Below are 16072 nucleotides of genomic sequence, written 5' to 3'. Positions count from 1 at the left end.
AGTGGGTGACGCATCCACCTTTTTCCTGTGCCTCTCTATTCTATGGTGTTCCTACAGTGTCGTCTGTCTGGTTCCCCTTGAGGCCCCCCTTTGCTGTTTTGGTAAAAAACTGACGTCTCAGCTATGTCAAGAGGTCATGTCTTCTGTGTTTTTTATATAAATTGTTTTGGTTTTTAGCAACCTGCAGGGTGTTTACATTCTACAATTAAAAGCTAACGGTTAGTGGATTTCATGGGAAAAAAAGAGGAGTGGAGCACACTGAGAGTCCAAAATCAACTTCATTTTGAAGACAAAGCAGTGCTGAAACGTCAAGTATCTGATTCAGCTGGAAGATGCACAGAGATTTCAACACTTGGTGGATATTCATTTTATTCAGTAGATATGATATTGTAAATCTTTCTATTTTATATTTATGATTCTTGACTTTTGCAGTACTTGGTTTTAATTTCTTATTTTCTCTCACTATGTTTGTCGTTCTGCACCAAAATACCAAGGCAAACTCCTTGAATGTGAAAACCTACTTGGCAATAAATCTAATTCTGATTATAATGACTATAATTGAACAGTTAACTGAATAAATAAAAAAATGTACAGTCTGGTTAAAGTCTTCTGGTTGTGGGGATGGGACTCAGAATTGGTCAAATTCTGGCTGTAGTCTGGTCTCATAATCAGAATCTATAATTACTGTATCTCACTGTTAGAGACAAACAAATACAAGATTTTAGATATTAAAAATAAGTAAAAATCAGTATATCAGTATATAGCAATAAGCTACAGCTATAAGCTATGTCTTAGCTAGCTAAGACCAGTGCACATATAGCTAGTATCTGATTTTCACCATGTTGAATGTTGACTAATATAAACTAAGTTCAACTAAATTAAACTGTCAAATGTCAAATAAGGACAGAAACAGAGGGACACAGAGAAAGAGGGAGGAAAGGAGATCAATTCATTAGAGATTAATAGATTCCAATTGATCCATCCTCTCAGTCAGTGTCTCCAAAGCTGATTAGCCTGCCTCGGTCACGTTAAGTTCCCACCTGCCTGTCGGTCAGTAAACATCTCACCATCACCGTTTCCCTCCTGAACACAAAAGTTCAATCTTTATTTTATTTATTAGTTTAATGTATTTTGTTTTGGTGCAACATGCCGCGTCTTCCAGACAGAGAGTAACGAGCTGCCAGAAAAAAAAATAACCCCCGGCATACCGACCTGTGAAGACGGGCGCTTTGCGGCAGACCAGTCCCTTCCTCCGGTCACTCGGGGCTCCGTCCGCCGCTCTAAGCGGTTGCAGCCCGGCGGGAAGCCGCGGTGTTTTAGCGGAAATAGGTTAAATTCAGCGGATCCGTTATCGCTCTCTCCCTCTCCTCCGTTAATTCCGGGACGATCCTCTATGCGCCTGTGGGGATTTATGAGCGTCACCGTGCGTAACCTCACGCGCAAACAGAGCGCTCCAGTTAACGCTGCTTTACACTTCCTGTTTGGAGGTTCAGGCTTCAAAATAAAAGGTCCAACGTGAAGTGTCAACATTTTTACTATTTGTCAAATTTTACATTTGACACAATTTAATATGTTTCCCTATATCATTTTATATTTAATAATTGATTAAATGTAATTTAAGTGAATTATTATATTCGTAATACTGAAAATATTGTACTGTTAAATATTTGTATCTGCAAACCTCAACTGCACAGGTATGATGGAACATACAGGATATTAATTCAACACTTAGGCCGTTTATCTTTATTTGCTCCTAAGAATGTACACCTACCTACTAATGACAAGATCTAAAATTATTAATAAATAGAAAATAAATAAACACTCTCAGTTATGTGTTAATATTTGTGGGTGCTAAAATCCTCCAAAACAGATATTAACAGCACTCCACTGATGTGTGGCTACAGGGTTTTTTTGCAGGGTTAAATGGCATAGATGGTGCAAATGGTGCTTTTACTCTGAAAAACAGACCACAGAAAGTATAAAAATATGTTGCTTAAAAGAAGAATGGCATTCTCATGGGCTGACACTGTTGAGACAGTTGGCTGAAGATCAGTCGCCAATAAGCTTTCCATTTTCAGCCTTTACACAAGTTTGTGTCTGCAGTGAAAATCTGTTCTTCACCATGATAGAAACTAAGCTCAGACATAGATTTACTGGATGCTATAAGCCAAAAGGGTTTATTACACTTTTCTGCTGAATAGGGAGACCACAGAAACAAAACTCCAAGAACGTTTAGAGTGCAGAAATCACACTGAACAGGTTTTTGAAACACAGTATTTCAACACAGCATACAGTATTTTCGTTACACAGTGAGCGGAAAATCCATTTCCCAACCACCCGATTAAGTAACCTTACTTTTAAATTCATGTGACAGATGTAGGAAAGTAAACCAGCTGTAACAGTATGAAGCTCAACAGGACTGACACGAGGAAACAAACAAATGTATTCAAACTTGTAATAATCTGAATTATGTAACATTGACATTTTGTTTGCTCTTGAGTGTATGTTAAAATAAAGAAAGTGGATTTGAATGGAGTTCATATTATGATACTGTTCTTTTAACATGTCTTTTACAATTGTATCTAAGTTCAGGGCGCAATTAGTTACCTTTTTTGAATATTAATCTTTAGTTTAATATCATTTTTCTGCTTTATATTCCTCTTAATGCCGTTTTCAGATGCCTGACAATATTCGGACCAAGTTCTATGGAAAGAAAATGGTCAAATAAAATATTATCTATCAGCAGCTTGGATATAAACGTATTGTTTTGTGAGTACGGGTTGAATCTAATGTGAATATTTGTATCATGGTCCACATCTGTTGAGCTACACCTCAGTAAAGCAATACAGCAACATGCAGTGAAGAGGAAATATGTCATTGAAACACATGCAGAGAGAGTTGTTGTGGCTGTGGAATGAATTCATATGTAGGAACAGAATCTGTGTGGTGTTTCTAACGCCACAAACACAAAGACACACGAGAGGTTTGGAGTCAATGAGCCCGACAAACCAGAAATCTGCTGCAGGAATCCAAAGCACAAACACACAAACACACACACACACACACACACACACAGAATCCAAAAGTAAAGACAAAAGAAGAAATAAATATGTTAAGTATAAAACTCTGGGAAACACTGTCCCCGATAAGTTGTTCCACCCTATAAGTGAAATATGAGAGACACTGCTCTCGATAAATACACATGTAAAACACACACACACACACAGGTAGGCAAAAACTACCATCACATTTTCATTATGGAAGGCACTGCTCCCGATAATGGGTTTTAATTATGGAAGGCACTGCTCCCGATAACTTTATCATATTATCAACTGCTCCAAAGTAGACTGTGCAACATAAATGGCTTTCTTGCAAATTATGGAACCAATCAGCTCAGTTGTTGTGCTAAAAAAAAGGGGGGGGGGGTTTTGATATTGGTTTTTTTTTAAGTTTCTGGATGGCTTATTATTTAGCATTCGTCCTGCCATCGAGCGCAGAATAAATCCAATCAAAGGGCTTGTGGTATATGAATAGAAATTTCCCAATATCAAGACTATTTCAGTTTTCTCTCTGCACTTAGTATTTCAATCTAACCGTCAAAAACTAGACTAACTCACAAAGTATCAGGAAAGACTCTTTCCCAACCTTCATTTCTCCCTTTTAATGCTTTTTTTAAATAACCATTTTAATGACAAGAGTGAAGAGCCACTGATGTACACCACTTTGTCATAGAGTAATTACCACTTCAACTGGACTCAAAAGGAAGAAATGAAGGCCATAAAAAATTAAAATCTAAACTTTATCAGGGGCTCCATTTTGTCAGCAACAGTTGAGGAGTCATTTTCTGTAGCAGATGCTGCCGGAGGATTAGACAGTATAACCGTCATAATTATGGAAGGCACTGCTTCCGATAACGTCGTATAAAAAGACAAACAATAAACTTTATAGTGGGCACTGCCACTGATAAAAAAACTTAAATACAAATAAGGTTTCTCAGTGTTTAGATGGCAAGAGGTCACAGCAAAGGCTTTGACTGGTCCGATGTGTTTGAGTCAGTAGCGTTTCATTTCTTCAAGTATTTGGTTCATAGTTTTTTAAGAATGTGTTTTATATTTTTCTACCTCCTCCTGTATCTTTGTGGGATTAAGACCCCCAAAAAACTGATTGGAAGCCTGTTGTTAAAGGGTGAGGCTTGGACCTCTGATTGACAGCTTGTGCTTAAGTGCTGATATTGGAGCTCCTCCCTCTGCTCTACCTCAAATTTAATTTCAACGACACACCGAACGCTCACAAATTCCCCCTCCGCCTTCTTTAGATTTCGTTGTCCATGTCCCAAATGTCTCCCATCATGGCGTTGGCACATCCCTGCAGGCTCCAGGTGGCCAGGGCCAGCTGGGTGTGGAGCTGCTCCATGTCGGTGGTCTCGGTGATGGATGCCAAAGTGTGGGAGCCCCGACCCAGCAGGATGTGACGGAAGGGAGTCTCAACTGGGGACACGTACGGAGAGAGGAGGGTGTGCTCCACCTAGAAGGATTAAAAGAATTACATCAAAAGTGCTACAATCGAGTGGCTGTTTACAGAGATAGTAAAAGGGACTATGACTATGCATTGGCAGGTTTTTAATATTACTGTAATTCTTTGTGAAATATTCAAACCTGCTTTTAAGAAGTGAATTAACAACATTTTAAAACATGCATGCGAGTTCACCGCGTCTTACCCTCATGATCCGCTCGTTGAGGATCCGACAGGCCTCCTTGTCGTTGGAGTCAGTGTTGACTTTGGCACTGTTGATGCCTTTAGCAGCTCGCTGGAAGGAGCCGCATGCTTGGTTCAGCCAGGTGGGCTTCACTTCCTTCAGCTGACCAGACTACAGAACAAAAAGTCCAACAAACTCCAACATAAACAAATTTCAAAGAACCAACGTATTATGGTCATGTCACAAACATAATTCATAAAAAAAACAAAAAAAACAACAACATTCAGGCACACACTGTAGTGGTTACAACCTGGAACACTGATTCAGATTCATTTCCAAATGAGTACTGGAGATTCACAAAATAAAAACAAATAAATAAAAAAAGTGTGAGACAGACGGAGAGACCGACCTGTGAGAGCTGGTTGATGCGTCTGTTGACCCGGGCCGCAGTGTTGGTGAGGATGCTGCTGTATCGGCTCACGTCCAGGCTGAGCAGGTGGTTGTGGACCAGTCGCAGAGCCATCTGGCCAGCAAACTGCGCCGCCACCGCCGTCATTTCACCAGTGTAATGGTTGGTTTGGTAATTGAGGTGATCCTTGTTGTCCAGGTTGGTGCTGTAGTAAGAGTAGGCCTCAGTCTATACACACAAACGCACATGAGGAGATGCAATTTACGTACATAATTTAAAAAAAACAAGATGAAACCACTGAAACAAACTTTCTCCATTATCGTTATATTATATAACCTAAATGTATTAATTTATTTTTTACTGATTTTGAATGTGTGAAGAGATTTACTGTAAGACACAGCTGACCTGAAAGCAGTGACACTGTTTGAAGCTCTACTACACCTATTATCTTAATCTCATGATCTCTACTAACAGGAGGGTTGTGTGCATGTTAACGGTCACATTTTCACTCGTTGTGGGTAAACGTCAACATGCAGAATATTATCAGTAAATATCCGTCGTTTGTTTTCCAGTCAGACTCACATTCGGAGAGATGAAGTGGAAAGAGATGGAGGGAATTCCAGAGAAGGCCAGGAAGGGATAGGCGGGGTCGTCCATTGACATCGGCCTCAGTCTGCACACATAGTAATGTAAAGTCATTGAACACGGTTATTAGTAAACAAAAAGTCTTAACTAGTCCTTACTCCTACAGCAAAAATGATTGGTGTTGGTATATAGTATTTATTGGTACCTACTTTTACAGCAGATAGTTTCTGATTTAAATCAAATGTGCCAGTTTCAGGCTCTATTTTATTTAGGCAAAGCTTTTGGCTGCTTGTGTTTAGACAAAAAAAATCAAAAAACAACTGAGAATTTTGGCTTCTTTTCTCAACTAGAAAAAAAGTTTTTTTACAGAAAAACATTCAAATGTCTCAAATTAAGGCATCCGTACCGAAACCCAAGTATTTTACTAATCTTCTGTGGATCTCAAATTTGCTGTTAATCACTGTATTTGAAGAGTTTCCTTTCTAAAAGACCACAAAAACCTTATCACAAAACTGTCTGTACTTAACATACTGGTTATCTACTTACGTATTGGCCTCCCAGTTACTTTTCCCCATCAGATCGTACACAGTGCCAGAACCAAGAGGACTCTTCACCTGTATGGATGAGGCAAATTAAAGTTAATACAAACTAGTGGTCTGTGCAGAACTGGATCAGCACTGAGTGGGTTGTTGTTGTTGTTGTTGTTGTTGTTGTGCCGTTACCCCTTTCATCGTGCTCCCGAGGAGGCTGTAGAGCAGCGGACTTGCTGAGGCCATAAAACTCCCACGACCTTGTGAGGAGACAAACTCGGTCAAATGACAACCACAAAAAAAACATGCGAGTAGGGAGATACACTGCAGGTGTGTCCTGTACTAACCCCAGACCACTCCGTCCAGGCTTATGTAGGTGACAACACTTTTGTCAATAGAGGACAGATAACCCTAAAAACAAACACAGACATATTAAAGAACATTTGTAACACCGTAGAGATTCTCTTTTTTTTTGTTTTTGTACGTTCAGATCAAAGTAATTTACCTCCAACCACTCGGTGGCGCCAACACTTCCGTACTCGCCGGCACTCCAGCTTGCAAACACGAGGCTTCTCCTGGGCCTGAACCCATCTGAAAAACGTTGACAAACAAACAAAAACATTGATGTTAAAGCTTCATTTAAATTTCTGCATTAAAGGGTTTCAACATGGCCCTAAGGTTACACTGGAGCTGACGTGTGCCTCCTCAAAACTGTAACTACATGAAGCAAGTTGAAAAGAAATAGACTCAGTAGTTCTCACCCTCTCTACTATAGTTAAAAAGGACATTTACAATTGTTCATGTTCCTCATTCCTCCTGTTAACACTGGCCATTAAAAGATTACTTTATAAGTTCATCTGAAGCATCAGCAGTCTGAGTTAGTCAAATAAAGTTAGTAACTTTTTGTTTCTCTGGACTGTTTTTCTGCACTGAAATGCAGTGGAGGGTCAGTAACAATGAGAGGGAATTTTGTACTGTAAAGGCTGTAATTTGGAAAATCTCCACTGGACTTGACCAACTCAAGACTGCTGAAGCCTCAAATTAAACTTCAGATGAACTTTGGAAAGTATTTTTGCACAAAATGACTGGATTTTATCCCCACTTCACATACATCAGGAACGCATTAAAACCTGAAAACCATTTTTAAAATTGTGAACTTATCCTTTAATAGAACATAACTACAGTGATTTCATGGAACAGTCCCGTATACAGTATTGGAACAACACAGACCTCCCAATCATTGCTTTTAAATGAAGGAATATAAAGAGGACTATATATTTAAACACATATACATCTTCTTAATACATCTGTCGAGTGACGTGGTGATATAAACAGGAAAAACCTAAAGCTGAACTATAAATCGAAGCCTACAGTAGGACTCCCTTTTAAACACTGCTTAAAACAAGTCTCTCACTAATAGTACAAATAAAATCAATCTACAAGGTTTGAGTGGGAGAAAAGTTTAATCCTTGGACAGTAGCAACAAACTACAACAGTGGAGGAGAGACTGAGGTCACTGGTTTTTCGGTGAGGCCATAAAACATGGTGGCATGTCCCTGTTAATCACTGCTAATCTCTTGTGTATTGTTTATAGTGTGCAAAATGTCAGATGTGTTACCTTTCTCCACCATTTCGTGAACAGCCTTGGCCAGCTCTATCAGTACGGAGGTGCCAACAGTGGCTTTGGCATAACCTTTACCCCAGGCGTCTCTCTGAGCTCCCAGCACAACGTAGCGATCTGCAGATTCACACACAGACACCAAAACACCACAAGCATTTAGATGTACAATGAAGAAAAACATCCCACTGTGATGATGAGAGGGGAGAGAAAGGTTATTTCTACCAGGATCAGTGAATCCTTTGATGACTCCAAACACATTGTGGATCTCCCTGTTGACCAGCACGTTGTTCACCTCGACAGTGATGCTCTCGCTGCCTCCTAGACTGTAAGCCAGCGACCTGAAGCCGCCTTTAAAACCACTGCTAGCATCTGATTCAGGACCGCCGATTTTCCTGAAGAGGATAGAGAGAGGTCAACATAAAGATGGTAAAAAATAAATACACAGATTATTGCTGTGACCAAAGTCGAATATCATGAAGGAAAACAAAACCAATGCATAAAGATAGATACTGGTAGTTAAATGGAGAAAACTACCTTAAAAAAGGTCTTTAATTATATTTATATGAAGAGGTCGATTACAACAGAAATACAAAACATTTTCGAAAAACACCCACTATCCCCTCAACCAACCTCAGCACTCTCCACAAATGAATACATACAAATAAATATAAATACCGGTAAAATACAGATGAACAAGTTTGACCACTAACAATCACAAAGTAAGTAAATATATATATATACATATATATATATGGCTGTTTGTGTGCAGGTGGCCTTACTGTAGAAGAGCTGAAGCCATGTTGGCGGTGATGGTCTGGGCTGGGATTTTGGGAAGGCCAGACGACTGAGTTGGGGGGAACTGGGTATGGTTGAAGGAGGGGAATCCAGGGGTGTAGGGGTCACCTGAACCCAGATGGACCTGAAAGGGGGACACATGCACAAAATCAAGACACAATACCATGCTGTACCAAGTGCTTTCAAACAGTTGTGTGTGCATACGTACATGTCCGTAGAGCGCTGTGTCCATGACATACTTGTACTCTTCACTGTCAGGGTAGATTAGAACAGCAGAGGCCCCCTTCGTAGCAGCATTATCCACCTGAAGAAACATCAGAAAGCATGAAAACGTTTAAGCTTTTAGGTTAAAGAAAATAAAGAAGTGATACGAAGGCGTAAAATCAGCACATACCTGCTCTGCGAAACTGATCTTTCCAGCTCTGAGCAGCAACACACTGCCCTTCAGCTCAACGTTCTTCTTCTGCAGAACATCCAGATCCTCCTGACGGCCGTAGTTTCCGTAAACCAGCTTCCCCTACAAACACAAGCACAAGTCAGTCTACATTCAACAGCTGAAAGCTAAAAGTAAAAACGTTTATTGGGTCTTCAAACATAAACAAACATTTTCAAGTTTTGACTATAAAGAGTGTGACTGTATCAACTTGCCTGAACTTTCCCAGTAGCACTGTAGGCCAGATACCCCTTAGGCTCGAAGACCTCTGAACCAAAAAGGACGCGGTTTGGACGCCCGCTGCCAATAAGAGGACAAAAACTGGTGACAATATAATTCATTCGTCCACGACCGCAACATCAGCCAGCGGCCTTTGTTACGTATCACGCCCCTCTCTTGTCGGCCTCTTCACTCTCACTCTGTCCAATAAAAGGCGAAAAAATGCCCCAAGCCTGGTAAGCTTTATTCTGTTTTTGTCGTTTCTTGCCTCCATCTCCATTTTATTTATACATATTTTTGTAATTAATACCAAATTGAATTGCTCTTTTATAGGAAATGTCTGAGGAAATTGTTGGAAAATAATAATAAACTCATAAAAGAGAGCCTTAGATTTTAGATCCAGAGCATTTTACAGTGAAAGGATAAAATGCCAACAACCATCAACAACAGCATTTACAACTTCCAACTATAGAGGTACAAAAGTCATAGCCACCGCATCCTGAAAACAGTTTAATGAAATACTCTTGTGACTCTGGGACGGTCATATAAGATGTGAGAAAAGAAACTGAAAAAATGTCCATGAATGAATAAGGTACCCAATCAGCCAACCAGGAATATGTGTGTAATTGTGACATTTTAAAGAAATACCCCTCAAATGAAATAATCAGAATCAATTCATTAAGTACAGTAAAATGTGTTGTTTCAACCTGTCTGGCATCTGCAGCTGAACGTAGTGGATGTCCGTCCAGGGATCCATCTCCTCTTTCTTGAATTCCTCAAAGACGCGGTTTGCCAGACTCATATCTTCCTCACTTCCTGCTGAACGTTTTGGCAGATCAAAGTCCCTGCAGAGAAACAAAATCTAATTTGTCTCAGTTCAGTCTTCAGAAATGACTCTTTTCATGTACATTTCAAACCCCTCTGAAAGGGGAAAAAAAAAAGCGCCCCACGGATGACTCATAAGCTTTCTTATGAACACGTATTTCATTTTAAAATGTCAGCCCTCGTTTCACAAGAGCATTACGAAAAACACACTTTTGAAATGATACTGAGACGATGACACACAACAACAAGGCTGAACTGATTCAAGGACACATTGTTACTGTTGAACTCTGATCACAGGGAAGACCGTCTGTGGTTCTGCTTGAGAGGAAATAGCATTATAATCATATTATGAGAAGAAGCCATGAGAGTCCACTTTTTGTCCCCGTCAGTCTGTCCCTGACATGTAGGCATGTGGCTAATGCTAGCTATCTGTCTGCAGACAACAGGTGAAGAAACACAAAGAGCAGGAGGAGATGAAGGTCCATACTTAGTCAAAACATCTGGTAGTGATAGTTCATAGTTGTAATTACCTGTATTTTCTTTTTTAAATATGTGTAATATATCATTATATCATGATGTTTTAGGATGTTTCAATCATGTCTTTGCAGGTAGAAATTATTCAAATCATGAACTGTCACAAAGCTTGAAAAGTAATAGAGATTTTACTTTGAGCTTAAGTTATTAGTGCAACCATTTAAAAAGAAAACAGATATATAGCTGCTGAGTGAGAACACAGACGTGTCTGATATTTGTGGGTCCTCTGCTTGGCTGCGTGCGTTTCTTTGGATCAGTGTCATCCATAGCAGTCCTGGAACTTGTCGGGTATTATCTCCTTACGTAATCACACTCACTGTAACCTTCCCTTGTCTCGCTCATATTCCCTGACTGTCTGCAGTGTAATGCTCTAAAAAAAAACTAAATGTTCTCTGATCCCTCTCATCCAGTTAATTCATGTCTATTATCTCTTTCCCTCTCACAGGAAGCTGAAGGCTATTGAGATTAAAACTGTACCTGTCTGGTACACATCACTGTAACCCAGGATTCACTTTGGAAGGACTATTCTTATTAACGAACTGTCGGTTTGTTTGAATTGTAAGGTGTGTTCTCTTCTGGCACATGAGCAGCGTACCTCAGAGTTTTCTCAAAGGCCTGGCTGGTGAGTTTCTGCGTGAGGAGTTGGGTGATGTCCTTCCAATCCAGACCAACTTCTGGAGCAGGTACAACAACAACTGGCGTCCCTCCCAGCTGATTTTCCACTTCCAGCTCCGTGCCACAGTTCACCGGCTCCACCCGAGGTTTACGGTGGCTGATGAAGCCAACCAGGTAGCCTGGAGGACAAACAGTACAGAGACACCAGAACTAGTTTAAAAAAAAAAAAAAAAATGTTTTACAGCAGCTTTCCAACTCTACTGGTAAACTCACTAAGACCAAGAACGTGGACCATATCACTCCAGGTCTGACCTGTGTGGTTTCCTGTGTGCAAAATAACAGATTTTACTACTGTTGGTTTATAAAGCGCATAATGATTTAAGGCCAAAATACATCTCTGATCTGATCTCAGATCCCTGTGTGCAAGAAACCCGTGCACAGGAAACCTGCGTTATGAACCAGCAGAGACCAAATTCTCACAGTCAGAATGTGCCGTCATCATCATCATGGACCACCATTTTGGACTCAGTACTCTTTTATACACATGTTTCTTGTATATCTTGCCTTTTTTATGTCTTATGTAAAGCACTTTGAATTGCCTTGTTGTCGTGAGTTAGAAATAAGCTTCAGTGAAGGCATCACTGATGCAGAAACATGTAAGTAATCCTCCACTTTGTCTCTAAAATTACACTTACAGTCGGTACAAACTGTAATAATGAAATAATACTCCTTAAGTGATTTTTTTTTAAAGCAAAGTACCAGCTTCTCAGATGTGAAAATGTTATGTTTTTCTTTGTCTTCTATGATGGTAAACTAAATGTTTTAGGGTTGGGACAAAACAAGACATTTGAAAACAGCAACTAGGCCTTGGACAAATTGTGATGGCCAATTTCCATTACTGCCTGACATTTTATAGACTTAATATATAGACTAGAAAACTGTAACATTTAGAAAACAGAGAAAGAACGAGGGCAATGCTGAGAGTGGCCTACCGGTAACAAATATCAACAGGGTTCCCAGGGCCAGGTAGCAAACAGTGTGCCGGCTTTGATGCAGAGGTGCTGGCCTGAAGCTCGGAGAGCCTCCCGCCTCGGCCTCTGTGACGTCATCTGTGGCATCATCGGACAGTTTGACCTCAACGTGTCTTTCTCCGTCCTCTGCCGGCTGCAGAGTGAACCTGCTGTACCGCTCACTTTTAATCTAGAGGTAGAAAGACGAGGTAAGACAAGGGTGAAAACTATGAGAGCAATGTGTTCCTGATCACACAGCTGCTGGTCGCCAAGTGGTTATAAAGGGCTAATTATTAAAAAGTTTGATATCAGATGTTGCAAAATGGACCACAACACATTATTGTCCATTTAATCAATTCATTCTACATACAAAAACAATAAAAACATGTTAAAAAAGTGTCAACTCTAATTATAAGAAATACTCACCATGCTGTTAAACGCAGACCTCACTCGCTCCATTGTTGCCGTTGTTATTATTCTAAAAGACAAGAGAGCGGGAGACGGAGAAGATGAGGTTTTGAGAGGCAAATTAGTAAGCAAGTTCAGATGGAAAGATGAAAGACATAAGGGAAATAGAGAGGGAGGGGAGGAGGAGAGGAGGAGGGGGGAGAGGATGTGCGGTGAGTCAGGTTTCTAACAGAGTTGCTATTCAGATGACCGTTAAGTGTTGCTGTACGTCTGCAGGGTGGAGAGTTTTCTCTGTAAACAGGCCGACTGTTTTTCACTGAGGCTGAAACCTACAAACGGCATTAAAAACAATATTCTATGTACAATATAAAGTGATATATATCACGAGCGATATGACTCATTATTCTTGACACTTTATAGACCAAAATGATTAGTTGAAAATGCTATATTCATTGCGATTAAGAGTTAATGCTAAATTTCAAAGGTTTCAAATGACATGCAAGAAATGGCTTGAAAACATGAGACGGATAACGCCTGGATCATCCTGGAAACCATGACCTTCAGGTGTTCATAACAACAATGCTTTTGTTTCAATTATAAACATGCCAGACGCAGACTACATGGAGGCGTCAGTCAAAGCTTAAGACATGTCTGTTCCAACTGGCAGCCCACAACACCCCCCCTCCCCCTTGTCCTTTTAGGTAAGACTTCTTCCTTCTATGACAGGAGTCATTGAACATATCAAGTCTACCGGTTAATCAAACCACTTCCTCATTACTGAGCTGAAGCCGGAAATAACTACATATTCTTCCTCAAGAGATAAAATATATTCAGTGTCCAGATTTCATAATTTACTGAAGAAAATAGCATAGAAATGGCAAAAGGGGCTTGTGTCCATATTGATCTTAACTCATGAGGTTCAGTTTCAGAGGGTTTTTCCCCTCCTAGTCAGGCAGAAACGATACTGAATTATTACACCAGAGCCTGAAAAGCTCAGTCATGTCATGCCTCTCCACAGACTCAAAAATTTTTTTTTTTTGTCTGGCTGCACAAGATCTAAACACTTCTGTGTTTTTGCTAATCATAGCCCAACAGATACATCAACCAGGCTGATATTAGCTACATTAGCAATATGACTATGAATATTAATATGACTTGATTATAAAATGTAAATATTATTCAACTGTAAAATGTCCCACACAGCACGTCAACTAGAGTTGCAACTAATCATCATCTTCATTACGATTAATCTGCCAACAGTTTTCCAGATTAGTTAGTTAGTTGTTTAGTATATAAAATGTCATAAAAGTGAAAAATGTTTATCTCAGTTCCCTTGAGCTGAATGTGGCGTCATCAAATCGCTTGTTTTGCCTGACCCACAGTTTAAAACCCAAAAGTATTCAGTATGCGATCATATAACACAAAGTAACATACATTTTAGAAGCTGAAACCAGCAAATGAATTGCATTTCTGCTCGAAATATCATTCATGATTCATCAGTTATCAAATTAGCTGCCAGTAAATGTTACGCTCTTGACACAACTGTATAATAAGCATTTTGTTGTATGTTGTTTTGAATTATTTTAACACTCAATATCAATAAAAGAAAATTCAGCATCAAGGTCTATTTGTCATCATGTAGGCCTGACATATTACCAAATCAAACCCAAATGATCAAGAGTTGAGTGCAAACCTACTCAGTAATTTTCTTATGAGCTACTATTCTATAAATAAATGAATAAATAAACAAAACAGTGGTACAGGTACAACTGGACGGAAAAGAGCCCGTTAGGGAGTGGCTACACAAGGTTGCATAATGTCATGACTCCACATGGTAGAACATTTCCTCCAGAAACATTTTGGGAGTTTTGGATGTCTGACTAAATCTTATTTCTTTATTTCTGGAGGGGGAATATTAAAGTGTTTTGAAGGCAAGAATACGCCTCCAAACTCACTCATAGTTGCAAACAAGAGGACAAAACAAAAACAAGGATTTCATATGAACATATTAATAACAAACAGACAGACATTTTGCTTATTAATAACTGTAACATGGATTTATTAACGAAGCGCGGTGGCATATGTTGCACGCAGAGGGCAGGTGACATTTGCAGCATCATTTGTAAGCTAGTTAGCTGCACGTTTGGTGCGCTCCGTGTCTTTTCTGTTGAGGGAAAAATTACGTAAAAGACAAAGCAGCTCAACAATTAGGTGACTTTATGAGCTATAAATTAATAAAAGGTCTGTTAACGTCAGTCCTCTCACCTTATTGCCGCTCAACCGCCCCGCGTCTTCTTACTTGAGAGCTTCTCCTTAGCGGTGTCCTTATAGGGTTGTGGTACTTCCGCCTTACGTCACCTCGCAATCAGTCACGTACGCGTGCTTAAAGGGGCGGACGTTGCTGGCAGTAGTGAAAAGTAGCACAAGTAAATTTACTCAATTACTGTCCTTTATATTGAGGTACTTATAGTTTACTTGAGTATTTCCATTTCATGCTTATTCTACTTTACACTTGTGCTCAACTACATTCATAGTAATCTAAATATTGCACTTTATACTTCACTACAATCATTTGACGCCTGAAGTCACTCAAAACATATGATGTGATGTATTGATCAGTGCACTAAGTCTTCTTATTGAGTAATTTTAGTCCTCAAATGAGTCCTTAAAGTCTGTTTTTGTTAAGATAAAGTAAAAAAAATCCAAAAGTCTTTATTATTTTTAACGATTCTTTATTATCCATTATCCTTATCTTTATCCATATACGTCCTGCTATTTTATGAATATATAATACCCTTACTGAATTTTTGTGCATATAGAGTAGTTTTACTTTTGATACTTTAGATATAAAGTAAAAATCTGAAGAATTTTCCAACCTTTTTTTAATGTATATTAATTTGTCTCAAGTATTTTCTAAAATTGTATTTTTCATAATTCTAGTGTAGCAGACTGCCTTATCTAGAGCATTTATTTAACAAGTTGATTTAAATTACAAATAATCTGCAGATTAATGTTTACATATAAAATGATCAGATAACAGTCTAAAAAGTGATTAGAATTGGCTTCCCTATGATCAACATGGCATTAAAATACCACTTACATGAAAATGCATCAATATTATTAATCTACACAAATTAAAAACAGTGCTTTGAGGGCATTTTGTATGTTATTGCACAGTATATCTACATAAATACAAGACAGAATAGGATATCTAAACATCATGCGTTATCTACAGCCATTGAGTAGGTGTATAATTGTTCTTTAAAGTATCAGAAAAACATATTTTTCTTATAAGAAATTTACATTATTTGGCTATATGTGAGATTAATGACATAATGGTAATTAGTAGTAGAAATACTGAGATTAGTCCTGAAATATATGAATGACACAGC

The 16072-nt window shown here is 39.1% G+C and overlaps 1 protein-coding gene across 1 annotated transcript; it reads right to left on the bottom strand.

The window, feature by feature from the left end:
* Window positions 1-2149: 2149 nt before the first annotated feature.
* Window positions 2150-15004, bottom strand: tfr1b (transferrin receptor 1b). The gene is made up of 19 exons (XM_070928092.1): window positions 14946-15004; window positions 12699-12750; window positions 12255-12462; window positions 11243-11441; window positions 9996-10133; window positions 9285-9369; window positions 9031-9153; window positions 8845-8940; window positions 8621-8760; window positions 8064-8233; window positions 7839-7958; window positions 6726-6811; window positions 6568-6631; window positions 6413-6480; window positions 6237-6304; window positions 5688-5778; window positions 5106-5333; window positions 4718-4867; window positions 2150-4524 (listed from the first exon to the last, which is right to left on the bottom strand). The coding sequence occupies exons 2-19, from the start codon at window positions 12729-12731 to the stop codon at window positions 4312-4314; spliced, it is 2280 nt and encodes a 759-aa protein (XP_070784193.1). The 5' UTR covers window positions 12732-12750; window positions 14946-15004; the 3' UTR covers window positions 2150-4311.
* Window positions 15005-16072: the final 1068 nt, after the last annotated feature.

Source organism: Enoplosus armatus, chromosome 21, assembly GCF_043641665.1.
Source record: "Enoplosus armatus isolate fEnoArm2 chromosome 21, fEnoArm2.hap1, whole genome shotgun sequence".
Classification (NCBI taxonomy): Eukaryota; Metazoa; Chordata; class Actinopteri; order Centrarchiformes; family Enoplosidae; genus Enoplosus; species Enoplosus armatus.
The sequence above is the reverse complement of the archived record's forward strand: the minus strand, read 5'-3'. Positions and strand labels throughout refer to the sequence as shown.

Coding starts and splice junctions, on each gene's coding strand:
- tfr1b (XM_070928092.1), bottom strand. CDS start 12,731: ATGGAGCGAGTGAGGTCTGCGTTTAACAGCATG. Junction 8,234..8,620: donor ATGGCTTCAGCTCTTCTACA/GTAAGGCCACCT, acceptor TATCCTCTTCAG/GAAAATCGGCGGTCCTGAAT. Junction 4,868..5,105: donor GCATCAACCAGCTCTCACAG/GTCGGTCTCTCC, acceptor TTTGTTCTGTAG/TCTGGTCAGCTGAAGGAAGT.